Source organism: Dermacentor silvarum, chromosome 1 (assembly GCF_013339745.2).
Source record: "Dermacentor silvarum isolate Dsil-2018 chromosome 1, BIME_Dsil_1.4, whole genome shotgun sequence".
NCBI lineage: Eukaryota > Metazoa > Arthropoda > Arachnida > Ixodida > Ixodidae > Dermacentor > Dermacentor silvarum.
Window position 1 is genome coordinate 426,405,639 of NC_051154.1, and position 27,399 is coordinate 426,433,037.

Here is a 27,399-nt window from a genome sequence, read left to right on the forward strand (position 1 = left end):
AGAGGAAATCCGAGGAAAACTTCGATCGCGCCCTGCGGAGACGTTTTTGAGGCGCGATTTTGCTTCGTCAGTCAGTAACTGGTCTTAATAATGCCGTTTTGGAAGTAGCAACGCGACGATGCGAGACGGCGCAAATATCAAGTGTGCCGCAAGCGTTTGCGCACGCCGGATGGTAAACAAAAAAAGCCTTTTGCCCTCGCCTTGTCGGTTGCGGCAACTTAAGGCGCAGCAGCATGCCATCACAACGAAGTTCTTGTCCTTAACACGTTTGATCCGTTTGTGCGTACAGCACTTTCGTCGCACAGGCCCGAGAATGGCAGTCGGAGCGCGCTGGAAAGAAAAAAATATACAAAAGCGCGACGCGAACTTCCACGTGACACGGATTGGCCAATGGGGGAGCGGAGGAGGCTGGGGCGACAGGAGGCGGCTAAGAGAGGGCGAGGAGGAAGCGCCGGGGTGAGCGCGGTGGCGGCAAGATCTAAGAATGGCGCTACTTTTATAAATATAGGGGCTTTAGGTCATCCTGCCGCTCTCGGCGTCGAGCCGCCAAATACGTAACAGCTGGTGGCAACGGTGACGGCGGTTGGAGCGCACGTTGGCGGTGACCTTGGCGTCCAGTTTGGTGAGAGCACGGCTTACTTGACTTCATTGAGAGCATTAGCAACATTTATTTGGTAGTCGAGGCATTTTGACTTTGCTAAATATAAGTAGCACGTGTAAGAGTGGCACTTGTTATCAGCAGTCTTGAACCTCGCTTCGTTAACGAAACCCAACCTAGTGTTGCTAGCTGAGGAGTTAGGTATCCCAGTGCAGAAGTCGATGCGCAAGCCTGCAATTATTGAAGCAATATCCAAATGCGGAGCGAACGACGACGAAGTCGAGGAATATTGGAAGGCAATTTCCCAACAGCTAAAAGAACGAGAGGTAGAACTGAAGTTAAAAGAGATGCAGCTGCACAGCCTTGAACGAACTGACAGTTTCGACATGCGCGGATACATGCAACCTTGGCGTCCAGTAAGGCTGGTAGTGACATCACTTTGTACCTCGTCAACTTTGAGAGGACGTGTACTAGAGCAGCACTTGCAGAAGAGACCTGGTCGCAACGCCTATTGAGATTGCTTCCAAACGAAGCAGGGGACGTAATCGCGAGAATGCCAGATGAAGATGCCCGCGACTACAATCAAGTAAAGCTTCAGCTGAGGCGTAGGTACAGCTTGTCTACAGATGCCTTAAGAATAAAGTTTCGTAAGAGGAGGCGTAGTCAAGGGGAGTCATTCTCGGAATTCGCCTATACATCCATGAGCTTGTTGGAAGAATGGCTTAAAAGTGCTAACCCATACGAGAATAAGCAACGTCTGATTGAAGTGTTTGCGCTAGAGCAATTCTATGCGTCTATTCCCGGAGCAAATGTGCCTGTGGATTCAGGACAAGTCAAACGTGGAGACGTCCCAAATGGCGGCTAGTTTGGCTGACGAGTACTGTTCCCGCAGAATCGAAAGTTCGGAAGAACTTCGAAAGGAAACCGCCGGGAGCATTCAAGAAGTTTCAGAAAGAAGCGAACCAAGCGAAACCAGACAATGTTCACTCCCAAGTGCATGCGGTCAACTCGAGTGAATCAAGAAGTTCCAAGTTTGAAAAAAAACGACCGTTAGTATGTCACAAATGCCAACAACCAGGCCATATCGTAGTGGGGTGCCGACAAGCAAGTGTGTCCGTCAATTTGCTAACTGAAGAGAGCGATTTACTCTTGCCTTACACCTATGACATGACGGTGAACGGCATCTGTTGCAAAGTTCTACGTGACACAGGAGCAACATTTGATATCGTCCACCCGTCGTTTGTCAAGCCCGAGGACTTTACCGGATCGTGTGTCTGGGTGCGTCAGGCACTAGAGCCTGACAAGAAGTGCTTGCCGGTAGCGAAAGTTGAAATGACGGGCGCCTTCGGCAAATTCCAAACTGAAGCTGCAGTTTCAGACAAGCTCCCTCAAAAAATCCCTTACATTTTTTCCAACAGATCAATGAGGGACTTGCAAAACGCTGGAATGGAACTTCATGCTAACCCTGCAATGGTCGTTACGAGGTCCCACACAAGAGCGCAAACTACTAACGCTACTCGTGCCGCCGAAGTTCCAGAGCAAAGTGATCCGTCACAAGCTGCCGCAACGAGCGAAACCGTACCAGTCGCACAAGCCATTGATAACAGCTCGCCGGTCGCTTCCGCGTCCGGAGACAGAACGATAAGCCCAGTCAGTGAAAATTTTCAACTTCGTGCAAAGGTCGACAAAAGTGTTCTCAAAACGGATCAAGCGAACGACGAGTCACTGCAAACGTGTTGGGAAAGATCAAGACGGCAGCAAAATGGACCAGTATCGTTCACTGTCAAAGACGGCCTCTTGTACCGAAACTTCAAAAACAAGAAAGGCCGCTTTTTCGAACAGCTTGTAGTTCCCCAAAAGTATCGTGCTGCACTTCTTGATTTGGTTCACAGCAACAGCTGGGCTGGCCGTTTAGGAATCTACAAAACTAAGAGCAGACTATTGACCGACTACTACTGGCCTATGTGCTTCAAGGACTCTGAGCTATATGTACATACGTTCCTGCAACGTTTGCCAAAGGACCGGACGGCCAAACGAAAAGCTCAAGCCACCTTTGGTCCGAGTACCTTTGATTGGCGAACCTTTTCGCAGATTGGTAATCGACATTGTTGGTCCATTACCAGTAACAGTGACGGGCAACAAATACTTGTTAACACTCATTTGCCCTGTCACGAAGTTCCCGGAAGCAGTGGTGTTACCGGAATTAAGCTCCACAGCAGTTGTAAACGCGCTACTCGGCGTCTTTGCCAGAATCGGATTTGCCAGTGAAATCCAATGCGACCAAGGTTCTGTGTTTACAAGCGCGCTTACCACGACATTTTTGCAGAAATGTGGCATATCCATTCACCACAGCTCTGTCTACCACCCGCAAAGCAATTCAGTCGAAAAGCTTCATTCAGTAATGAAGCAGATTCTGCGCGCGCTCTGCTTCGAGAAGGGCACCGATTGGGACGCGGCTGTTCCCGCAATGCTCTATGCTCTGCGCTCCGTCACTCATGAAGCAACTGGATTCACCCCGGCGGAACTTGTTTACGGTCGAGCGCTTCGCGCCCCGCTCACCTTGCTAAAAGAAAAGTGGGAAGACAAATTTGTAGACAAATCCGTTGTGGAGTACGTGCTGACCTTGTTGAAACGCCTACGTGAATCGCAAGAATTGGCGCAGATCAACATGGCCGAAGCACAGCAACGCGGAAAAGTGTACTACGACAGATCTGCACGCACTCGAACCTTCAAGGAAGGCGACAAAGTGCTCATTTTGAAGTCGTCGAAGGCAAATAAATTGGAAGTAGCATGGGATGGGCCGGTCACGGTTCAGCAAAAGTTTTCCGACACCAATTACTTGGTAACGACGACCGGTAAACGCAACGACGTGACAATCTACCACTGCAATTTGATGAAGCCGTCGCTAAGCAAGCTTTTTTAACAATCGAGCAAAGAAAGGAGTTAAAAGAGCTTGTACACAACTTCAGCGATTTGTTCAGTCCTTATCCTGGTAGGACAAACCTTGTGGAACACGACATTGAGCTGACATCTGACCAACCCTTCCGTACAAGGATGCACAGATTTTCTCCTCGTCATGAGAAGCTGTTAAACGATTCTGTTCAGAACATGTTGACACTGGGTCTAATTGTGCCAGGGGAAAGCGAATACGTATCACCGATGTTTATCGTAGAAAGTCCTGGCAAGGAACCCCGACCCTGCATTGACTATCGTAAGTTAAATGCGATAACAAAAACGAAGACATTTCCCATTCCTAATGTTGAGGCCTTGATCGAGAAAGTTTCCGCGGCACAGTACATTTCTACGTTAGATATGGTACGCGGCTTCTGGCAAGTGCCACTCACGGAGAGCGCCAGTAAGCTCGCCACTTTCATGGCTTCCACAGGCACATATCGCCCTCTGGTGCTCACTTTTGGCCTCAAGAACGCACCGTTCGTATTTTCAAAACTAGTGAATCAAGTGCTCACAGGCACCTAGTCTTTAGCTGTGCCCTACCTCGATGACATCGCTGTTTTCTTGAGCACTTGGCAACAGCATTTGGAACATCTGCAGCAGGTATTCCTTCGAATTCGCGAAGCAGGCTTGACTCTCAAACTGCGCAAGTGTTGTCTTGCAAGCACTGAAGTCCACTACTTGGGGCATGTTGGCCAAGGGAAGCGACGTCCTTCCGAACTAAAAGTTGGGGCAATCACTACCTTTCCTTTGCCAAAAACAAAGACTAACTTGCGTTCCTTTTTGAGTTTAGCTGACTATTATAGAAGCTACATTCGAAACTTCGCACATATCACTAGTCCTCTTACGGACGCTTTGCGCAAGACCGAGCCTACTATTGTGCGTTGGACTACGGCGCGTAATGACCCAATTGCCGCGATTAAAAAAATTCTTGTCAGCGAACCGGTTCTCGCGGCACCAGATTACTCTCTCCCTTTCTTAGTTCAGTGTGACGCTAGTGACCGCGGAATGGACGTTGTTTTAAGTCAGGTGAATGAAAAAAGGCGAGGAGCACCCTGTTGTCTATGCGAGTCGAAAGCTAACGTCACGCGAGCAAGCCTACAGCACAACAGAAAAAGAATGCGCTTCCTTGGTGTGGGCTCTCGAAAAGCTCTCGTGTTATCTGAAAGGTTCTTCCTTTGTTTTTCAAACCGATCACTGGATGACTACAGAGATTCTAAAAATGATGAAGGCTATATCATGCATTCTTAGTTAACCGAAATCCAGATGCTTTGAGGATGTTTTAAAACTGTAGAAATTTGATCATTAAGTTACAACGGCAAGCAAAACGAAATTATTATTATACCATGTTTGAGGGCGTCACAGATGTCAAACAAATGTGGAATAAATTACACTCCATCATATCTCCAGGTAGAGTAAGAAATAGCTTAGAAGAACTTGTAGTTGACAATGAAGTTATCAAAGGCAAGGAGTTAGCCGACAACTTCAATGAATACTTTACATCTGTAAGTGAGAGCTCACATCAAGATAGCGCCTTAGATTACTTACCCGTGCCGCTAAAGGAATCAATATTTCTTTGCCCAACTGATGAAAATGAAGTATTAAGAGTATTTAGAAACTTTAACATGAGTAAGAGCGAGGATATTAATGGTCTGAAAATGGAGCCGATTAAATATATTATTGATCTTATTAGCCCATGTCTGACACATATTTACAATCTTTCCTTACGAACTGGCATTTTCCCACAGAATATGAAAAATGCTAAGGTGACGGTCATATACAAAAGTGGAGATAAAAACATTCTCGGTAATTATAGACCAATTTCAATCCTTCCCCTATTCTCCAAGGGACTTGAAAAAATTATTCATCTTAGACTGTCAAACTTTCTTGACAAACATTCCGTCATAACAAAATCGCAATATGGATTTAGATCAGGTTTTTCAACAGAAAGTGCTCTACTGTTTCAAAAAGAGTTGATTCTTAAAAATATTGAAGCTAAAAAATTCACACTCGGCATATTTTTAGATATGTCGAAGGCCTTTGATAGAATTATTCATGAAACATTATTAGGTAAGCTGCAGTGTTATGGAGTTTGTGGTGTTGCCCTTAATCTAATTCAGAACTACTTAGCTAACAGACATCAATGTGTATCGATAAGCAGAATTCTGTCTTCTATGCAACCTGTTAAATACGGAGTTCCCCAAGGCAGCATATTGGGGCCGCTTTTGTTTGTTATATTTATTAATGATATTGTAAATGTTGACCCTTCAGCCCAATACATAATGTATGCTGATGATACAAGTCTTTTCTTTTCAGGAACAGATATACACGATCTCGTGAATCTAGCTAACTTGACACTAGATAAAATATGTGGCTGGACACTTAACAATTCTTTACAAATTAACTGCTCAAAAACTAAAGCTGTTCTTTTTCGCTCTAAATCCCCGCTTTATGAGCTCACTCGTTCTTATAATCTCATGTTGAATAATAATAAAATTGAATTTTCTTCTACAGCAAAATCTCTAGGTGTAATGTTTCACGAATATATGAAATGGGATCACCATACGGAACTTTTACAAAACAAACTTTGTAAGGTCCTGGGCGTACTGAGAAAATGTCAGCGTATATTGCCAGTTCCTCAAAAGCTTTCGATATTTAGGGCACTCTTCCCATCTCATCTACGGTATTGCAACTTAATTTGGGGTAACGGAACACAGCAATCCATAAATAATCTTGCTATCCTACAAAAAAGGCCATACGTTCTGTTTCAAACCTTCCATATAATGCACACTCTTCAGAACTATTCGTTAAATATAATGTAATTAAATTAAGCGTGCTATATGACTACACTTTATTACTTTCCTTTAGATCTGATATTGTGAAAAATCGAGATTATATACACAGTGTAGCTAACTTGCAACTAAATCCTTCTTTGCGCCAAAACAGACACTCGGAACAATGGTATGTGCCACGGCCGCGCACAAACTATGGCTTTCAAACTTTAGGTTATTGCTTGCCGAAGACATTAAATAAATTCAAGATTTCTTATGAAAATGTTCGCACACTCTCTAACACTTCTGTTTTAAGCATGATGTGTTAAATATGTTCATTGCTAAATTTTACTTTTTGTAAATATGTTTTCTGTGGATATCATGTGTTTCTCATTTGACACCGATGTTGAAATGTACTTTTATTTTACTGCCATGCTGCCATAGTGAACCGGGGACGTGGGGCTAGTCAAGCTGTTTTTAATGCAGCTTTTTTTCCCTCGTACCAACCACTTATGTGAAACTCCATGTATGTGGTAAAATAAATGAACTCCCCCTTAGTGTGGTTGAATCAAATGTCAAACAAAAATGGTCGCTTGATGAGGTGGAGTCTAGCACTTCAACAGTTTGATTTCCTAGTGCGGCACAAGAAAGGCAAACACCATGCAAATGCTGACTGCCTTAGCCGCATTCCCTAGTGTTTTTTTTTTTTTTTTGCTTGTGTGCCTGCAAGTCGACGCAAGCCTTTGCATTCTCATGTTCGGTTTTCATGTGTTCTGCTCCCAGTGAATTCAACTGCCGGGCTTTCCTAAGCTTCGGCGCGAGGTTGCTTCTGACGTTGTTACTGCGTTTCTTCCGCTCGTTCACTAAGCCACTTCAGATCCTGTCATGCCAGCTGACGGGGTGAGCCCTGCGCCAGACGTCTGCGGCCCGCTGCCTGTTGCTACGTGCTCTGCAGCCTTCCGGCACTCGGCGAGCAGTGCTTGTTATGAGCGTCGCCTCGTCCTGGGCATCCCAGCCTCTCTCCACGGCCTCGTTGTTCGAGCCTGATGATGCACAGTGCCTTCATCTTTTCTGCGATGGCTACCTCATCTTGCCCGCCTGTGCCACCATGCACTTCGGCTTCTTCACCCATTCCAAGCGCAACGACAATGTGATCGTGTAACACGCGTCAGTGCTGTGCTTGGACAATCTTGTTTCCAATGTTGGCTACCTGTTCGCCCCTACAGTTCTTCAAGAAGCGTCATCCTCTTGAACGCCTTCCGAAATGGGTAGCTTTGGCCGAGCTGTAACATTTGCGGTGCTGGTCGCACTCTACGTTTGGGCCTGCAGATAAGATTGCCCCGCTTGCCGCGATATCTTTTCCTTTTATTTTTGCCACAGCCTGATTGACTACGTAGCGCACAAAAAGCGCGTCGCTGAAAGAATAAAGGTTTTAAAGAGGCGATTGGAAGTTCGGTGGCAGAAAAGTAGGGCTATGATACAGCGGAGGCGTACAAAGTTCCCAATGGTGCTTCAGAAAATTTGATGATGGAAATTCTTTGCGTTTTTCTTATACATAGGTAAGACATTGGGCGAAATAACAAGGGCTTGGTACCGCAACCCATCGTCCCGCAACTCGCACTGTCCATCCATCCATCCATCCGTCCATCCATCCGGGTGTAAGCTATTCGGCAAGAAAGCACGAGCAGCAGCCGGTCTCAGCTAGGGTACTGGCGAGCCCATGCATGCAGCAAGGCAAACCGTAGGCGAAGCTCTAAAAAAATTACATTTACTAGGCTTAGGTTTCGATACAACAGAAGCTTACCAACACAACCGAATTGGAATATAATTGTTATGCAAAATCCCGGCCCCGGCGACCGCATTTCGATGGAGGCGAAATGCAAAAACGCCCGTGTGCTTGCGTTGTAGTGCACGTTAAAGAACCCCAGGTGGTCGAAATTATTCCGGAGCCCTCCACTACGGCGTGCCTCATAATCAGATCTGGTTTTGGCACGTAAAACCCCAGAAAGAAGAAGAATGTTATGCAATATAGTCACATGATCGCCGCTGGCCGCTAACGGCGCACCGCGATAGAGAAAAACGAAGAGCCCAGCCTGGAGAGGCTGCCTATCCTTCGGCCAGCGCGGGCAATCACGCACTCCACAGCAGATAAAATGGAAAGAGACAGAAAAACAGACGAGGGCATGATCGGACGGCGCTGCCTCAGGAAATTCAGAGGACAGAAGTGTGCGCGCGCACGCCGTGGCCGGCACTCCGCAGAGTCGAAGTGACCATCGGCCAGCGGCAGACAAAGGAACCGCCGCAGGCAGAAAGCAAAGCTTACGCACTTTCCAACGCCTGGATGTAGTCTCCAAAGGCCCGTCAGGCGCGCACGCACCCAGAGCGCCTACAACAAAGGGCCCGAGTCCCGCAAAAACGACCAATGGGGCGGCCCGTTGACAGCGCGAGGCCGGTGCCCTTCGATCCGTGACGCCGTGCTACATTGCCCGACTGGCATATATAATCTAACTGGGAGGTTCCCGAGAGAGCCGCGGAGATTTTCGATATCGCTGCTTTCGTCACGCCGAGCTTGGCAATGGAAATTTCGGTCCAAGTAACATGAAGTCATATAGCAGATACCACAGGCCGGTATCAGGAGGCACTGGTTTAGCCCAGTGAGTGAGACACTCGGTTTCTCAGAGTGGGGTTGTAGGTTCGGAACACACTAGCGCGAATATTTTTCCTTTCGAAATTGTGTTTTTTTTATACATTATTTCGTTATAGCGATTACTGAGCCACCGTTAGAAAGCAGGTGAGAGCTTGCGCGGACGAGGAACGCCCGCATAACACGGGCTTCCCAAATGCAGAGTAACGTGGCGTCGCGGCAATGCCCTCTCCCCTCACGCAACACCTGGCGCGCTATGGAGGCAGCCCCTTTCACACGCTCTGCTCCGTCGAGGAGCGCTCGTGACGTGGCGTCGCAGCCAATGGGAATTTAGGTGCCGTTTTTCGCTTGTTCAGACGACAGACGTTGGCTTTTTCGCTCAATGGGCCATTTCATGCTTTCGCATTAAAATATTCCAGTAGTAGTCAACATGCCGCACCTTTACGAAATTTAAGCATTCGCGCCAAGGAGCGTAAATAACGACGCCGCTTCCACTTTGTGGTGCTACGTGAATGCTTTTTCTTGTTTTTATTGACAGAAGTTGTCCCCCCAGACACAGAGATGGCGACGGTTGCAACAAGCTGACATTTTCTGGAGAAGTGGGCTTCCATGGAAGTTTCGGTACCAGTTTACAAATACATTGGTACTACCGCTTCCATAAGCTACAGCTCGGTTTCATTGTCGCGTATGTTCGAAGTTACACAGTAACTTTGGCATAGCTGCGTTGTACCACTGCTTCATCTCGTGCTCTGTTTTCTTTCTGCTTGAGTGGTGGCACCTTTAATGTACCGTTGCGATCATTAATTTTCCCAACATTTTCACTGCCTTTGTTGCGGCGAGCTAAACATGAGACAAAGCTGTCATTCTACGCATCGTCGATGCGAACGACAACGCACGCAATATTTGTCTGCCTCTGCAGCGCGACCCTATACTTCCGGAAAACGCCGACTGAGGCTGCTAAACTTGAGGAAGGAGTGTCGCATCTGTTTGAGGCAGGTCTACAGTACTGAGTGTTGCTTGAATTGCCACTATTTTGCTTCTTACAATGCCAGTGTGGCCTCCTCGGACGGACGCGGCCTCGTTCTGGATGCTTTGCTCGTCTTCGTCTCACGGAACGCAGCCGCCAGAGCCCGTGGTGAGCAATCTCCTCTTTTACTTTTCGTGGGTGCCGTGCGCCTCTCTCGTTTAGGCAGTGCACATCACTCCCAGTCTACAACAGCTGCGAAAGCAAAGCCTGCGCCTAAACCCAATTCTGGTAGGGAATGTTGTCGAGCTAGTTGGTTTGCATTCATAATAGACATGGAGCAGGGAAACGCCATAGCGACCAAGAACAAGAAGACACCAACAAAGGGCCAACTTTCAACTAAACCTTTTTATTTGATCGCACGTGTTATTTATACAATGACACCGGATAGATAATAAAACCAAGGAGATGTTTCAGCGGGTGTATCGGCGAACACTTTAAAACAATTTTAAAGGTGGCCTGTGGCAGATAGCACAATTCTAGTTCATGAGCTGGTCTACTCGAAGAAGCTGACATTATGTGCACAAAAAAATTAAAAGCATAATATTCAAATTAATTAATTACCTTATGGCCCATATTGAAACTAACAAATTCTAGCCGTGGACTTCGCAGGGCGGAACCACTTGGAATGAATTCTCAGGATGACACCAGTTTCGATATATTAATTCCCGAACTTCCCTGAGAAGTGCACTGTCGTGCCACTTTCTTTACAAAACATCGTTTTATGCACTGAAGCACGAAAGTACCTGGAACGCCAGCTCCTCCATGAACTTTCAGTGGTCGGCCCGTCATTTTTGTTTCGTTTTTCTACGTGTTCTTGCCTTAACTTTAGCGCGTCAAATAGGAAGGCGAGCCAATATGTGCCGAGCTCTGCAAGTAAGGAGAGCGTCAGGAATGCGAACAGAAATTCTGGCAGATAGCCCCGTTTCGTGTCAATTACGTCACGCATCGGTGACAATTAGCAATGGCAGAGGCCACTGGTACTCATTCGGCCGCCAATAATTCCAACAGGCAAATCTTTCTAGGTGGGCGTCGAGAATAAGATCACTGTATTGTGCTTTGACGCAACAGATAGCTCATCGTTCTTCTTGTTGAGGCCCGCAGAATTAAGAGCTTTTATTCATTCCTATATGTTGCGTCCTGACGTCCGCTCAATAAAATTGTTACGTGTGCAGAAACGCAGAGAAAAACGCTGTTTACACTGAATTTACACGAGCAGCCAAGCCAGGGTCCAAGGTGAAAACACACTCGTGCCGAGAGCCCAGAGGCACCTCGTCGTCTTCCTCGCGGCGGCTGATCGTATCGTGATAATATGAACAAATGGCAGCTACCATGGCAATGATGGGTAGCACATGGATTGTAATCTTTGGGCCTTTGGGTTCACATGTGCTTGTTGCATTATACGGGGTGGCTACTAAATGTGTGCACAATATTTCGACAGGCACCCTGCTTCACATGGTGTTGATTGCAAAACTATCACACGCACCTTAGAAAGTTGAAGTTAGCACTCCACTCATACCCTAATTAGAGCTGGCTAACAGCTTATAGTATGCAGTCATGAAAATCAGACGGAATCTATTGTTTATCGCCCACCTTTACACTCCGTTGACATCGGAATATTTCCGGTCGGCCACAACACCGGCGACCGGAAAATCTGCGTCAAGCGACGTGAAAAAGGTCTCGTCGCGCCGATCGGGCCGAGACCGACTTTCGTAGCCGAAAAAAAACAAGGAAAAATACTATCGCTTCTCGCGAGCCAATCAGAACGCGCGATTTTGAGAGAACGGGGGGGGACAGGGGCGGCAGCTGCTCACTGTTGTATACTGTTAGCCATTTTGCAAATGGCAAAGGTATGGTTGCTTACGTCGTTCTTTGCTAGTATATTGGCTGGCGCTTTGTAAGTTTGTGCCATAGTTAGTGTTAAGATAAATCTGCAGGACATGTCTGTGTGGCACAAGGAAGTTATGTGCATTGAGATAGCTGTGGGTTAGGCGTGCGCGCGTATTTGCAGTGTTGACATGAGCCGGTCGGGCTTTCAACGTGAGTCATCATTATCAGCCTATGTTTATATCCACTGCAGGGCGAAGGCCTCTCCCTGCCATATCCAATTATCGTTGTCTTGCGCTAGCTGATTCCAAGTTGCCCCTGCAAATTTCCCAACTTCATCTCCCCACCTAGTTTTCTGGCGTCTTCGAATGCGCTTCCCTTCTCTTGGCACCCATTCTGTAACTCTAATGGTCCACCGATTATCTACCCTACGCATTACATGGCCTGCCCAGCTCCATTTCTTTCTCTTAATGTCAACTAGAATATCGGCTATGCCAGTTCGCTCTCTGATCCACATCACTCCCTTCCTGTCTCTTAACGTTAGGCCTAACATTTTCGTTCCATCGCACTTTGTGCGGTCCTTAACTTGTTCTCGAGCTGCTGTGTTAACCTCCAAGTTTCTGCCCCATATGTTAGCACCGGTAGAATGCAATGATTGTACACTCTTCTTTTCAACTGCAGAGGTAAACTCCCAGTCAGGGTTTGGATATGTCTATCGTATGCACTCCAACCCAATTTTATTCTTTTGCAAATTTGCTTATCATGATCAGGGTCCCCTGTGAGTAACTGACCTAGATAAATGTATTCCTATAGACTCTAGATGCTGACTGGCGATCCTGAATTTTTGATCCCTTGTCAGGTCATTGAACATTACCTTGGTTTTCTGCATAATAATCTTGAACCCACTCTTACACTTTCCCGGTTAAGGTCCTCAATCATTTGTTGTAATTTGTCCCCATTGTTGCTGACTAGAACAATGTCATCTGAAAACTGAAGGTTGCTGAGATATTCACTATTGATCCTCACTCCAAAGACTTCCCAGTCTAAGATCTTGAGTACTTCTAACCATGCTGTGAATGGCATTGGAGAGATTGTGTCTTCTTGCCTGACGCCTTTCTTGATAGGTAACTTTCTACTTTTCTTGTAGAGAACCAAGGTGTGCGGAATATTTGTTGACATTTGGCAAAATATTCACGTATGCCTCCTGTACTCCTTGATTACGCAATGCCTTTATGACTACTGGTATCTCTTCTGAATCAAAAGCCTTCTCATATTCTACGAAAGCCATATACAGAGGTTGATTGTACTCCATAGATTTCTCGATTACTCAATTGATGACATGGATGTCATCCATCGTAGAATATCCCTTCCTGCAGCCAGCCTGTTTTGTCGGTCGACTGAAATCAAGTGTAGCCCTTATTCAATTGGAGATTATCTTGGTGAATTTTTTATACAGTACTGAAAGCAAGCTAATGGGTCTATAATTCTTCCATTCTTTAACGTCTTCCTTCTTATGCATTAGTATAGTGTTGGCGGTCTTCCAGCTCTCGGGTACACTTCGTGAGGAATTGCGTATAAAGGGCCCTAAGCGTGTTCCAGAGCGTCAAAGCAGCTTCTCTCGGGACTAGGGTCAGCTACCTAGAACCGTGCCGGCCTCCCGTTGCACTTTCCGGAAGCGTCACGCAGGGTGGAGACAAAAGCTGCACGCGCGGCTCACGAAGGTGGGTTAGCCAACCTGCCGATAGCATGGTCGATAGCTGATAGCATGGTCGACGCGCACCTGAGCACCATGATTGACAGGGGACGGCGAGTGGTTGCGTTCGGAGAACTTGACCGATATTAGGAAAGGATCCGTATCTAACAGCGCGGACAGATTACATATTTGAAGAGAAAATAAGTATAAATTGAATAATTTCCTAAATTTTTGAAATTGGCTAAGCACAGTCTTCCGCTATTTTAGAATCTAATGTAGTCCACCTGATAGTTCCACAAATTAAACAGTCCCGAGTACACTCCGTCAAAATCCACGACTTCGTGGCGAGGTGACGCGGAAACTTCGAAGCGACGTTGGCGGCCTCGCCAGCCGCCTTCCGTTTCAGCCTCTTCTCTTGTTCACAAAACCTTCTTTCAAAGTAACAGTGACACTTTTGGTGTTGCTCAAGGGTAATACAGCTGAACCCAATTTTCTAGCTATACTCGCGGACAACTTTCTGTGGCAATGAAGGGAAAGCTACGGGCGCGTGGATGCTGCACATGTGTTATCGCGCCAAATAGTCCGGCAGCGTTTGACAGAGCTTTTGTTTGCTCGGAACGGACGCTGAATCGACGCAGCTTTCACGTGCGACGGTTTCGCGTTTGCCCAGACGCGGAAGGGAAAAGCCACAAAATAAGTAAAATTTTACGCTGAGTAGTGTGTTCTGTCTTATTTAACTGTTGCTAATAAGCTGTTTATGTTTTCTCTTCCCCAGCCTAAACCAACGTGGTTTAAAACGAGGCACTCTTTTCAGAAGCGCTCTCGCTTGTGCGCGCTTTGCCTCCGTAGCTTTCCCTTCATTGCCACAGAAAGTTGTCCGCGAGTATAGTATCCCTTTTACGATGAGCCAATAAAGCGTGTTTTTGTTTCTTTTCATGACCTCGGCAGAGGGACAAGAGCGGGGCATTTTCACACGCCCTCATCAACACCGTCAACAAATGGTTCAATCGGCGCTCGGAGCTGCTGCAGGTGTCCAATGGTTACCCGCGTCGTTGGACGGCGTTCGTGTCCCTGGTGGCCGAGCTCTTACTGCAACCGAGGCGGCAAAACTGTGTCGCTCGCGATGTCTCGTTCCTCGCCACGTTGCTCTGCAACAGTTGCCTCGTCATTCTACATCCACCAATGCTAGGCAACGACAGGCAGGTGAGTATAAGTAGTGCATTAATGCGCAAGCGTGGAGTTTTACACTAAGAGGTCGCGGGATCGAATCGCGGCTGCGGCGGCCGCCTTTCGATGGAGGCGAAATGCCAAAACGCCCGTGCGCTTGCGTTGTAGCGCACGTTAAAGACCCCCGGGTGGTAAAAATAATCCGGAGCCCTCCACTACGGCGGGTCTCCTAATGACAACTGGTTTTGGCACGTTAAACCCCAGAAAGAAGTACACTAAAATCACCAGAGGCGTGGCTACCAGGCGATGCCTTACAGCCGCCTCCTCGGCTCTTTTGATAGCCCGAAGTTGAACATCCAGGCTCGGGTCCCGGAGTATCGCTTCCTACGGCATAGGCGAGAGAGCGGCCCGGACATCTGTTGGGGGAGGGGGGGGGAGGGAGATCTTCCCTACACTCCCAGAGAATATGATTTAAAGAGGCTATGGACTGACATGATGAGCAGTATGGGTCTGTCAAGTCAGGGTAACAGTGTGCGTATACTTCTTGGTTGGGAAAGGAGTGCGTTTGGAGTCGGCACCAGGTGACTTCTTGGCCCTCGGTGAGCTTCGGATGAGGTAGGGGTTTTGTCCGTCTTGAGAGACCGTAGGTCAGTGACTCGCTGACCAGATTCCCCGTGTCAGAGACGGGACCCACCGCTTAGGCTGACGAACCCTCGAGCACATTGGTGGCGAAATGTGGTGCTAATCTGCCTGCGTGCCGCCAGCGCAGCGCCGTGGCCACGGCTACGCCTCAACGTGAGAAGGAGTGGTAGTGTTTCGTCCTGAAGCATTCTGGTTTCTTGTTTTAACCGGATATTGTCGCTTAAGCTTTGCGCTGGGGCAATCATTTGCCTTATTTAGCCAGTAATTTTTGCCACCGTGTTGCTTGCAGATCATTGCATTAAGCCTTGAAGACCTAGCGACACAGGCACTAAGTGTTAAAACTTACACATTCAGACAAAGTTATGTTATAGAATGAAGTTAACGTAAAACACTCTACTGCTGTGACGCAATGTGGTACGATTAGCACGTAACATAGATGAACCACAATTAACAGTGAGGCTGTACTTTTCTTCTCCAATGTAACTATGGCAACTCGTAGAAACACCTATGTCACAATTATAATTTTTTGGTGTTAGAATAACTGTAGCGCTGAATTTTCCTATAGTCATTTCAGAAGAAAGCTTAATTCTGGAGTGTAAATCCCATACGATTCCTGTAGTTATTGATGTAGGCGTTCGTGACATCCACCTGAACTTCGCGGCTTTCCTCTCGCCTCTATACGATCGCGTAAAATAAAAAAAGTTGCCAATTTAATTTTAAACTACACAACACAATTTTCAAGTGCGCGCCCGTTTAAACAGTTCTTACATTTTAAGATCCCAACAGAGTAACACCTATTTAAAAGAAGGCATATTCTTGAAACGCATGTCTGCTGGCAGAAACAATGCCCACAGTGCCTCTACCTACTCGATTACGACTTAAAAACACTTGAAAGGCGCTTTGTATATTTGTACATTAACCATTATTGCAGCATTTGAGAAAAGCTTCTCAATACATGGTGCAAGTTTGTGTACTAAATATCACCTTTAACGGAGACTACCCGGGAAAATATTAGTAGACAGTAATGTAAACTGGTAAAGGTGTGCTGCGCTCACGAGCAGTGACGTAGCGGATAGCAGAATGGTATTTTCTTCGTGAGAAAAAAATTCACCGACGATTGCGGTACTCCCTAATGGGAAATTTCAGCGCAGCTCTATACGTGTTTTTATTTCGCGATATATTGGCTGGCGCGGACAATCTGTCTCGTGGAGCACATTGCAAACGGAGCGAAGTGTGGCGTGACTGCCTCCCTAATTGGGAGATCGCGAGAGGCAGCGCGTGAGTGACGTGTGGGCGCGAATCAAAGCAGCCGCCGCACACAGACCTCCGCTCATGCAGCGCTCGCGACATGTCAACGGTTAACAGTAGACAGCGCGCTACTCTGGTGCCATCTCGTAGCGGTTGCCGCCGCAAAGCACGTCTTGCGCGACACTACGATTTTCTTCTCACGCTTTTGCCATACCCTCTTCCCCCTGCACTTTCTTCCTTGCGCTCTCTTCGCTATCGCTGTCTTTCATCCCTCGCTGGGCTCCTCCTTGGCTCTGTCATCCTTCGCTGTGCTCGTCTGCTCGGTTACGCCGAGGGACGACGCCTACTCGATACGCAGGAAAGGGCGCCTAAAAGCTGTGCTCTAAAATGACGCTGGACGCCGTTGTATGTACGAGACACCTAAGTGGCCGGCAGTCGGTACGTCGTGAAGCTGGTGCAGAGCACTCGCTCTGTGATGGTGAGGCAGAACAAACAGAAGTTTAGGTACTTATGGGCTGAGCTTACGACTATACCGAACGTTTTTCTGTAGCTATAACATGTCAACAGAAGGGTGTAGCGATGAAGAGTTTTGACGGTCGATGATAAACCGTAAACACAGGTCTTGTCACTGTTCGATGAGGATATAACACAATACAAGGATGGACAAAAGTAAACGTCTGAATCAGGGCACATTAGGTCGGGATCATCGACAGGGTGACGGCATAGACAATCTGTGTCTAGGTGCAATCGTCGAGACTGGTAGTAGACAACGAACTAATTTTCTTGGTGTCGTAGGGCCCAGCGACCAAGATGTCAAGACGGATTCTTGAGCGATGAAAGCCCGCAGAGGGCGTGATAGCCGGTGATCACAGCTCGAGAGAGAGAGAGAGAGAGAGGAACGTGGTGGGAAAGGCCGGGAGGTTAACCGGAAAAGATTCTGGTTTGCTACCCTGCACTGGGGGAAGGGGAAGGGGAATGAAAGGTGGAAAGAATAGGGAAGAGAAAAAGCAGTCACGAAAAAAAAATCAAGGAATTAAAAAAAAGAAAGAAAAGGAGGAGGTTGGAAACGTCTGTGAGAACTATAGTCTGTCAGATAGTCCACTCGATAGCAAAAACTTCAAGAGTGCCTTGACTGACTTATTGTGTGACGACTGTATAGGCCGGCGTTCCAGGACTGTCTGCTCCGAAAGCGGCCGGTCGTAAAGACGTGCCAGCGCGGTCGCGAATGACTGCCTATGTGCGCTGTATTGGGGACAGTGACAAAGTACGTGCTCGATTGTTTCCTCGTCGCCGCAGTGGTCACACGCAGCGCTATCCTCCCATCCAATGCGGTAAGCAAACGACTTTGTTTGCTCGAGCCTCAAATAGTAGTGCCTTGCTGTTTTGAGGTTCAAGCTGGTTGCGTAAGGGCAAAAACATACCGGATCAAATATTCGCAATTACATGAGGCATGTGTGTGATGCAACAAAAATCCAGAGACCATTCAGCACATCCTAATGGAATGCGAAGGGATTCATCCAGCGAGAACAGTACATAACGTACAACTTCCAGAAGCGCTTGGATTTAAAGCAGACGGAAGTATCAACCGGTCAGCAGTCTAGATAAGCAAGATACATTTAGAGCATTTGTAGAAAAAAAGCAGGGAAGAGACAGATGCATCCGGATCGATTATATGCATAGGCAGCGGTACATGGTTGATACAGAAGATTAAAGGGATGTACACAAGAATGCTACAAGAAAAAGCATTGATAACATACCTGACTAACTCAAGTAGGCCAGGTGACGATTTGTCCCCGCCCCGTTTCAAAGGGGATTGAAATAAACCATCATCATCAGAGAAAAATGTCGGCCAAGCAAGTAATACCGGGATTTGGGGACAACAGACACTAAAGCCAGCCACTCGTGCTCAGTGATGGAAAAGCTCCCTTCCGACGACGAAAGCAGGCGACTGCCGCAGATGATTACTCGTTCCTTTCCGTGCTGCTATTTGCCAAGAACAGTTCCAATTGTATGGCCGCTGACATTAGTGCGAAGTTCTGTAGGCGATGAGGGGTCGAAATGGGCTAGTATTGGTGGTGTAGTAAGTAGACCGATGAGGGCTGACAAAGAGGATGGCTTGTTCGGGGCCCCACTGGAGGGAAACGTCCTTCCTCACGATCAGTAAGAGGATGCGCAATGTCTTCGAAGTTCCAGTCATGGCGACGAAAGCAAGAACATAATCCTAGAAAACACGGCGCGTCTTTGGCTGAGCACGGCAGTGGAATTTATTGTACTGCTCACACCTTGTCGGGGTCTTGTTGAACACCGGCACCACTGAGAACGTGGCCGACCATAATGATCGGATGTCGACTGAAAGTGAACTTAAAAATGTCGCAGTTTTGCCCGAAAGGCGAAGCATCAATTGCGATAGCAAATTAGCAGAGTAGGTATAGGAATTCGGAGTAGGTATAGTAGTTTTATCGGCTGCATAAACTTGGATACATTCGCTTTCTAACCGAATTAACAAGCGTGGTGTCAGCGCGCGCAAGCAAACATGAATAGATCACACTGAATGACCGCACACAACGACTGTCAAAACGCTGGCAGCAGACGAAGGGTCGCGCGGTCTATCGCTTCAACGGAAACTGAGCGGCAAATGCACAGCGCATACGAAGTCAGAGCCGTGTGGAGATAAGAGACGGTGCAGGCGACCGCCACCGCCAGGCAAAGTGCAGAGGAGTTGCGCAGAGGAGAAGCTGCCCCCCCCGCTCCCTCCCGCGCTGCCTTCCCGCTTTCTTGCTTTCGCGTGGGAGATTGAGTGGCCAGTTCCTATTGCGCCCGGTTGCATGATAAGCATTTAGTGAAGCAGCACAGCGTCGCCCCGCCTCCCTCTCTCTCTCCCATACCCCCACGGCCTTTCGCCCGACGGTCGCGTTTGCTTTCCGGCGTGCTTTTGCTCTCCGCGATAGCGCGCGTCCCCCGTGCGCTTTCACTCGCGCATACGGCGCGCGGCGACGATTTTATCGCCCTTGGAGTTTTTTCACTGTCCAATTACATGTAGCCAGTTACTTTATTGACGAGACAAGCTGTGGCAGGCGAGGCAGCTTCGTCAATCTGCTTTGTCAACCTACCCTAGAACGCCTGGGATTGCACCACGCAATAGGCTCTCGAGATTGCGCATGTCATGTTCATACAGGCAAATATAGTGGCTCAGTGTTTATTTCCTCGTTAAACCGGTGCTGGTATGTATCGATACCGAAGACCGTTTACTATGTTAATGTCAGGATATCACATACGGAAGTTTTTTTCAGCTTTTCATTTGCCTAAGCGGGAGCGTCTTCAAGTCCAAGCAACAATGCAGCGCTTCGCGTCATAGAGCACCCAGATGCTTAGTAGCCGAAATATTGTGCGCAAGGCCCATATATACGCTACAACACCACCCCCTCTACCCCCTAGTACGCACATCAAACGAGCTGTTTAATGTCCCAGTCTTTCCCTTTGTCGTACTCGACCAGGGGCTCCGAAAGTATATCTGATGTGTGGGGGCGACGTCTGTGGGCTCATGTAGACGCAACGTGTAGTTCACCTCTCCCTCCTTCTCTCTCTCTCTCTCTCTCTCTCTCTATATATATATATATATATATATATATATATATATATATTAGTTAACCTTCGGTTTGCCGATGACATTATCCTATTCCGCAACAATGGGGACCAATTACAATAAATGATTCAGGACCTGCACCAAGATAGTCTATCAGTGGGGTTGAAGATTCATATGCACAAGACAAAGACAATGTTCAATAACCTGGCAAGGGAACAAGAATTCAGGGTCGCCAGTCAGCCTCTAGAGTGTGTAAAGGAGTACGTTTTTCTAGGTCAATTACTGACAGGGGACCCTGTTCATAACAAGCTAACTTACAGAACAATAAAATTGGGTTGGAGTGCATACGGCAGGCATTACCAATTCCTGACTTGGAGCTTACCACTGTCGTTGAAAGGAAAATGTACAATCATTGCATTCTACCGGTGCTAACATATGGGGCAGAAACTTGGAGGTTAACAAAGAATCTCGAGAACAAGTTAAGAGAGAGAGAGAATAAACTTTAATCGAAAGAGCACGCGACCGTAGGTAGCTCCTGCGCTCTGCAGTGGGTGGTCCCCTCAGTACAGGAGTCCAGCGGCTTTAGCTGCCCTTCTCGCTCGGTTGACCAGGTTGAGCTGGTCCGTCGAGTTGAAGCTGGACATTGCTGCCTCCCATTGCTGTGTGGTTTGGTGTGTTATGGGTGTGAGCTGTGGTGTGTTTGCGCAAGCCCATGCCATGTGGTAAAGCGTTGCACATTGATCGCAGTGTGGACATTTATAGGAATACAGCGCAGGGTGTATGGCGTGGTAAAGACTTAAATGTGGATATGTGTTTGTTTGGCGTTTTCGCCATATTACGGCTTCCTCTCGCGTCAGAGCATTATGCGGTGGGGGTAGTGTTCTTCGTGAAAGGCGATAGTGTTGTAGGATGTGCGTGTAGGTTAATTGTATGGGCTCTGGTTGGAACTGCTCGGCGCGGTCATCTCGCGGCTCCCAGTGTGCATGCGCTAGGGCATAGGCGTGTGCCTGCTGATTGCCGCGTAAGGACTCATGCCCCGGAGTCCACACGATTTGTATGTTAAGGACCGCACGAAGAGCGATGGAACGAAAAATGTTAGGCCTAACAATAAGGTACAAGAGGAGTGCGGTGTGGATCAGAGAGCAAACGGGCATAGCCGATATTCTAGTTGACATTAAGAGGGAAAAATGGAGCTGGGCAGGCCATTTACTGCGTAGGATGGATAAACGGTGGACCATTAGAGTTGCAGAATGGATACCAAGAGAAGGGAAGTGCAGTCGAGGACGGCATAAAACTGGGTGGGGTGATGAAGTTAGGAAATTTGCAGGCGCAAGTTGGAATCAGCTAGCGCAAGAAAGGGGTAATTGGAGAGCGCAGGGGAAGGCCTTCGACCTGCAGTGGACATAAATATAGGCTGATGACTATTATGATATATATATATATATATATAGTAACTATATTTAACTGATATTTATGAGAGAAGGCTTTATTAATAAAACACAAAAAGCGTGATTTATTTAATGCGCGCTTAATTTTGGTGTCCGGCACTGTTTGGAAAATCCGCGGATTGTGCTTTAATTTACTAATGCTTGAAAGGTGACATGCCCGATAAGTTGGTAAGAAGCTTGTCGATCGCAACCAATCAGCAACACGACCGTCAGCCACACTTTCCCTTTACACTTTTTACTACGGTCATTCCGTGTGACGAAACCAAGGCGGTTTCCGCCGAACCAGAAGAAAACGCACATTTCAAGCTTCACGAGCGATAGGTTAATGATTTAAATCGTGCTTTTCTTGGAACAGGCTTACGCCGACCATTGTTATTATCTGGCTTTTCATGGTCTTGGATAGGGGCAGGGAAGATTAAGGAAGAGAACAATAGACATCCTAAAGTCGTGGCGCTGAGACGTGCTCCTGCAAGGGCTGCCCAATAGAGTGCGAGCCTTCCCCTCCTTAAGAACCAATTTACGATGGAAGATACGTTCAACCAGACAAAAACAGGCAGCGCTCTCGATGAAGAAAAAGCACTGACACAGAGAGTCTCAGAATTCATACGCTTCCAGAAAATTTTGTTTCTTTTGTTGAAGGAAGGGAGCACACTTTAACTAGTCAAAGAAGTCGTTAGCCTCACGGGTGGTGGGAGGGGAGAAGAAGGGGGGGGGGAGCAGTTTTGAGTGTGCGGGCAAGCCCCCACTAGTGTACAACTTCCGCCCGGTTCCGGAGCCCCTGTCCTCGACGGAGTTGTCAGTGTCGCTGCTGATGTCTTCACAACAAAAAATTGGAGGACGCTTAAGCTTAGCATTTAAGATTGCAAGGCGATATCATTCAAAGATCTCTGACTGTTTGTCAGGCTTCTCGGCAACTGCAGCTTTCTTTTTTCTGCAACTTCGCCTCGGCGCACCGCTGCCGAGGAGGCGGCCGCCATCTGGATGGCGTTTGTGCAAGTAACCCCAACTGGGGCGCGCCGCTGTATGAAAGGTTGAAATGCTGTAAAAGGGGTGCGTATTTGAGTTTCTGCGTAACACATTTACGTTTTCTCATATATTAAAATTTAAATCCAACACTATCATGCCAGTAGGTTGTGGTTAAGTCGTACTTTACGACTTTTATGACGCAATTTACTTTGAGAAATTCAATTATCTCACCAGTGCCTCTGCTGCACGCGGCTGGCCTGTGTGGTCGTGGTGGTTCGGGAGGATTTTCTTGGCCGAAGACGCCGCACGCCGAGACCCACGCTGACGCCGAATTTTTTCGACACGTGGCCCTTCACGCTATCGCGTTAAAATGAAGGAAGACGCCCGACGAAAACTGTGAAAAGCAATTGCTAGTGCATATAAGCATGGGATGAACTGCTGCAGTGGAAGCACTGAAAGTGCCTGGTCACGTTGTTCTGTTTGCTCTATCTAGACAATGTTAATAAATAAAGGAGCAACGTAACGCGGAAGTAATCAATCATTTTTGAGTAATTCCTGAATTATTTTCGTGGGGCAGTAATTTGTAAATGTAAACAATTACATTTTAATGAAGTGATTGTAATTGTTATCGGTTACTTTTTGTCTATAACGTGGATAAGGGTGGTGATTGTATGTGGGAAGATGGGGCAAGATGGGCAAGATGGGGCAGCTAAAGCTGAACAATGAGCGTGAGCTCACTCTTCATTAACGCGAATTCCTTCATTTAACGTGAGCGGCACATGAATGCAACCAACTTAACATAGTACACGCTTGCAATTTTTTATCATCTCGCGCAACCGTGAACCGCAAGGCGTGTGAGCGGCGAGTGGCGGTGGTATCTTCAATGGTAAAGTTGAAGAGTGTAGTACGCAATATACAAATTATATCTTTCTACGAAGATTGGTTCTGTCAGTGGTAGACAGAAATCACGTGAGATTAGAAAAAAACACACCATGTGAGTAGGCGCTTGCTGTCAGCGACATTCGTGCACCCCAACCATGCTACCAATTAATCTAAACGGAACTCATAAAATGAGCGGCAATGGCAAAACCCGTAACCTCCGATGCATCAGCATCCGCTGCCATAACGTCCTCGGCCTTTGCGCACTCTGTCAACATCAGAAACGCTGACAGAGCCTCACGAATTGCTATGTGCTGTTAGTATCACAAACCATGGTTGAATTTGCTTGATTGGTGGAACAGAATGGAAACAAAATTGGTATCCAAGTCTTTGATCCACCTCCGTTGCTCAAAGCACCCCTAAAGCATCCTGATCGCTAAAATGAGCGAACGGTTTCTCTCTCGCCTTCGTTACTCTTCCTACGGACGCTCTTTCATCCTTGCCGCGTACTTCTCGGTAAAATACGTGGGCACACGTCAGTGCCGAACATCACGCGCTGAAAAACACCATCAAATTCCGCTCATCAGGACTCCGCGCTTTTCGACTGTACACTGTCAGTCACCGGCCAATGCATAGTGCCAAAACAGGAAACAAGAGATGAAACCAGTTGATTTCGCCCGACAGACAAGCAAGACGACGAGGAATTACGGGCGTGTGACTGCATGGTTAATCCTCTGTATTCCAGAACGTTCATCCGCTCAACACTCCACCTCGACTCAAGAAAGTCGACAGTAGCGCCAGCGCTAGACAGAAATGGCCACTGCGTTTCAACGACACTCCACAGCAATTCTTGAGAAATATAGCGCGTTCTTCAGTTGGGGGCCGCCGCACTGGACGCAACTCTGTGAAATGGCGCAATTAAAGTCCCTAGATACTTTGTTTCTGTTAAGTAGCGGCAAGCTTTGAAGCACCGCCGACGAATGTAATTGGGCGCCGGTCATTCCGGCAGCCATGTTCTTCCTAACGCTGTTCCCCCCGCAGTTACCTGCACGCTGCTGCGGTCGAACTTCAGGGCATGTTGAAGGCGCTGTAGCGTGAGCATTGTTTCTGTGCGCATTCGTCTTTCAGTGTTTTCTTTGTGCGAAGGATTTCTTGCGGTCGGCGCGACCGCAGCTAGGAACGCGGCAGGTGTCGCCGTGAATACGAGTTGAGAACGGATGCCATCGGTAAGTACGGTCCATAATTACGGCGCCAAATTTCGCGTTCGGCCTCAACAGTGCAGTACTAAGCCGCTTTTGGGGATCGTATTTGATTGTGTGGTTCCATCCCTCAAACATAAATTTGACCCATGCGGTGCAGCAGTGGCCGTTGACGGTCGTATGCAATCTGCACGGATACGCCGCTTCAGGAGGTTAGGAAGAATATGGCGGCCGACGGAGGTAGATGTCGCTACTTAAAAAAGAGCAGAAAATCTAGGGACGTTAGGAGGAATAGCTTTGATCCGAGAATCGTTTTAGAATACGGGGGTAAGACCGGGCTAGTAGACGGATCAGGAATGATGTTCCAGAACATGGACCAATCGACAACTTTCGCTAGTCACGTCACGCGCATCACCCTGTTCCCGTCAAGACATGCGAAGGAACAGCAAAAGCCTGGAGAGGAGCACACGATTGGTTTTTTGTGTTATCAGTGCAATCTTTATGCCGCGCATCGGTCAGGGCGGGGCCTCACCTGCCATCTTAAGTTGCAATGTACCCGACTACACCTCTGTCGAAACATTTACAGAATCTCCCACAGCGCCTTGTTTACTTGACGCTCGAATCACTTTCCAGATGGAGTGACTGCGATAGGTGCTGACTGCTGCCGGCTCAGCCGTGCAGAGGACCGTCCATGGCTTATGCACATCCTGACTCGGCGCATGCGCAACGCCTCCGTGCTGTCGATTGTCTCGGTTCAGGCACGCCAAACGCTGCTACAACTGATCGAGCTGCACGCCTCCGGGTGGCAGCTGAGTGCACCGCACGCTCTGTACTACCATGGCCCGCTTGTGCAACCGGGCTTCCTTTAACTAGAAGCTGGCGCCAAGAGGAGCACAGGAGCAGCCGCGGGCGGTCAACACTCGGGCACTGCCGCTGCCTATTACCGCTTCTGAGATGTGAACACCTCAGTAAAAGCGCGCGGATTGCCTCCGTGGCAGCCTCCAGCCTACCCTACTCTTCTGTAATAATACCGTCAACTACAAGAATTGTCCTTCGATGCCTGTCTTTGTGTGGTATCCTGTGCATTCACTCAGTTGGACAAGATATGGTATAACTTCATTTATTAATATATGGCTGTGGCTATGTTCACCAGTCAAGGAAGCGAAATCATCAGCCAAGCAGCAATAAATTAATGCTTGCTGTTGCCTTTTTAACTTTACGACGTATATTTACCGAAATTTGTTTTGCGAAGTCTAGATAAGTAAATAAGGTAAAAAATAGTGACACGTTATAAATATCAAAGTTCAGCGACACAGCCACCATTATATTCCTTGTACAAGCTTCAGCGTGCGCGATCTGTCTGCAGTGTGCATCCCAAGTGAAGTCCACTGCGCCGCGTCTACAACGGTCACCGCGGCTTCACTTACTGCGTCTTTCACGCCGTTTCTGTTCGTTGTTGCTCAGAGTGGCCGGCCAAGGTCGGCCGGGAACACGAAGGCGCGGTGGCGCTACTGTCTAGATAGAACGGCGTCTACTTCCGCCGTTTGCAGTCTGCAGCATTTCGTAGGCGCGCGCACCTTTGCACTCGCCATCTGAAGCTATTGGCGCCTTAGTCATTAGTCACTAATGTAATTAGTCACCATACACAGACCTATTAGTCACCGCAGGTGCCTAAACTTCGCCTGAAGGGAGATGAACAATAATTGAACAATTGGTGACTGCGCAAAAGTGAAATTTAGTTACAGCCAGGCGATCATAAATCAACTACGCCCATAAGCCCAATGCTACCCACAATGACGTGAAAACCACATTTTTTACGCTGTGCATTCGCCGGTAAAATTTTCACGCTTCCAGAAAAATTCATGCGGCGTCCCTTTATATCACAGCTCTGTGTTAGCCTTGTCGAGATTAACCGCGACGATTTGAAATTTTGAAGCTCCATAGAGCTTGATACCCTCATTTTTGTGGGCAAGGCCGGCAGACAGCCTTTACAAGCTACTCAAAACGTAAGCAACATTTTAACGTCGCAACGCGAAAACTTGCGAAGCGCAAGCTTAAAAAACCTATGTCGCCCCCTGGCGACCGCTGTAAAAACTCGAGAGGTCGCTTGCGGCGCTCGTTTGGCCACCTCTCCTGTTGTACCACCGTGGTCGTGGCCTAGTGGCAAGAGCCTCGAACTGTTCTGCTAGGCGACGGTTGTTCGATACCACCATCGGACGTGTGCTATTCTTACTGAAGAGGCCCCAAATCGAGGCGAGATCGGAACCTGGACCTACCTTTTTACTTCTGAAGTGCCGGGTATAAGGCGAACAATATTTCTCAATACAAAGGAAAGGCGTGTTCGTGCAAGCTTCGTGCAAGGAACGCAAGGTCCATGCACATGGTATATGTATATTGGAAGCAATAAAGGTAATGTTGTGTTGATTAAGAGACAGGAAGAGAGCGGTGTGGATCAGAAAACAAACGGGGATAGCCGATATTCTAGTTGACATTAAGCGGAAGAAATGGAGCTGGCCAGGCCATGTAATGCGTAGGATGGATAACCGGTGGACCATTAGGGTTACAGAATCAATACCAAGAGAAGGGAAGAGCTGTCAAGGTCGGCATAAACCAGATCGGATGATGAAGTTAGGAACTTTGCAGGCGCAAGTTTCAATATACGCTAGCTCAATACAGGGGTAATTGGAGATCGCAGGGAGAGGCCTTCGTCCTGCAGTGGACATAAAATATAGGCTGATTATGATGATGATGAATGTTG

General features: G+C 47.6%; 1 protein-coding gene across 1 annotated transcript; it reads left to right on the forward strand.

Annotated features, from left to right (window-relative positions):
• The first annotated feature begins 540 nt into the window (after nt 1–540).
• On the forward strand, nt 541–25,694 carry LOC119437671 (uncharacterized). Its single transcript, XM_049660766.1, has 4 exons — nt 541–622; nt 10,018–10,100; nt 14,458–14,712; nt 25,275–25,694. The coding sequence occupies exons 2-4, from the start codon at nt 10,053–10,055 to the stop codon at nt 25,281–25,283; spliced, it is 312 nt and encodes a 103-aa protein (XP_049516723.1). The 5' UTR covers nt 541–622; nt 10,018–10,052; the 3' UTR covers nt 25,284–25,694.
• Nucleotides 25,695–27,399: the final 1,705 nt, after the last annotated feature.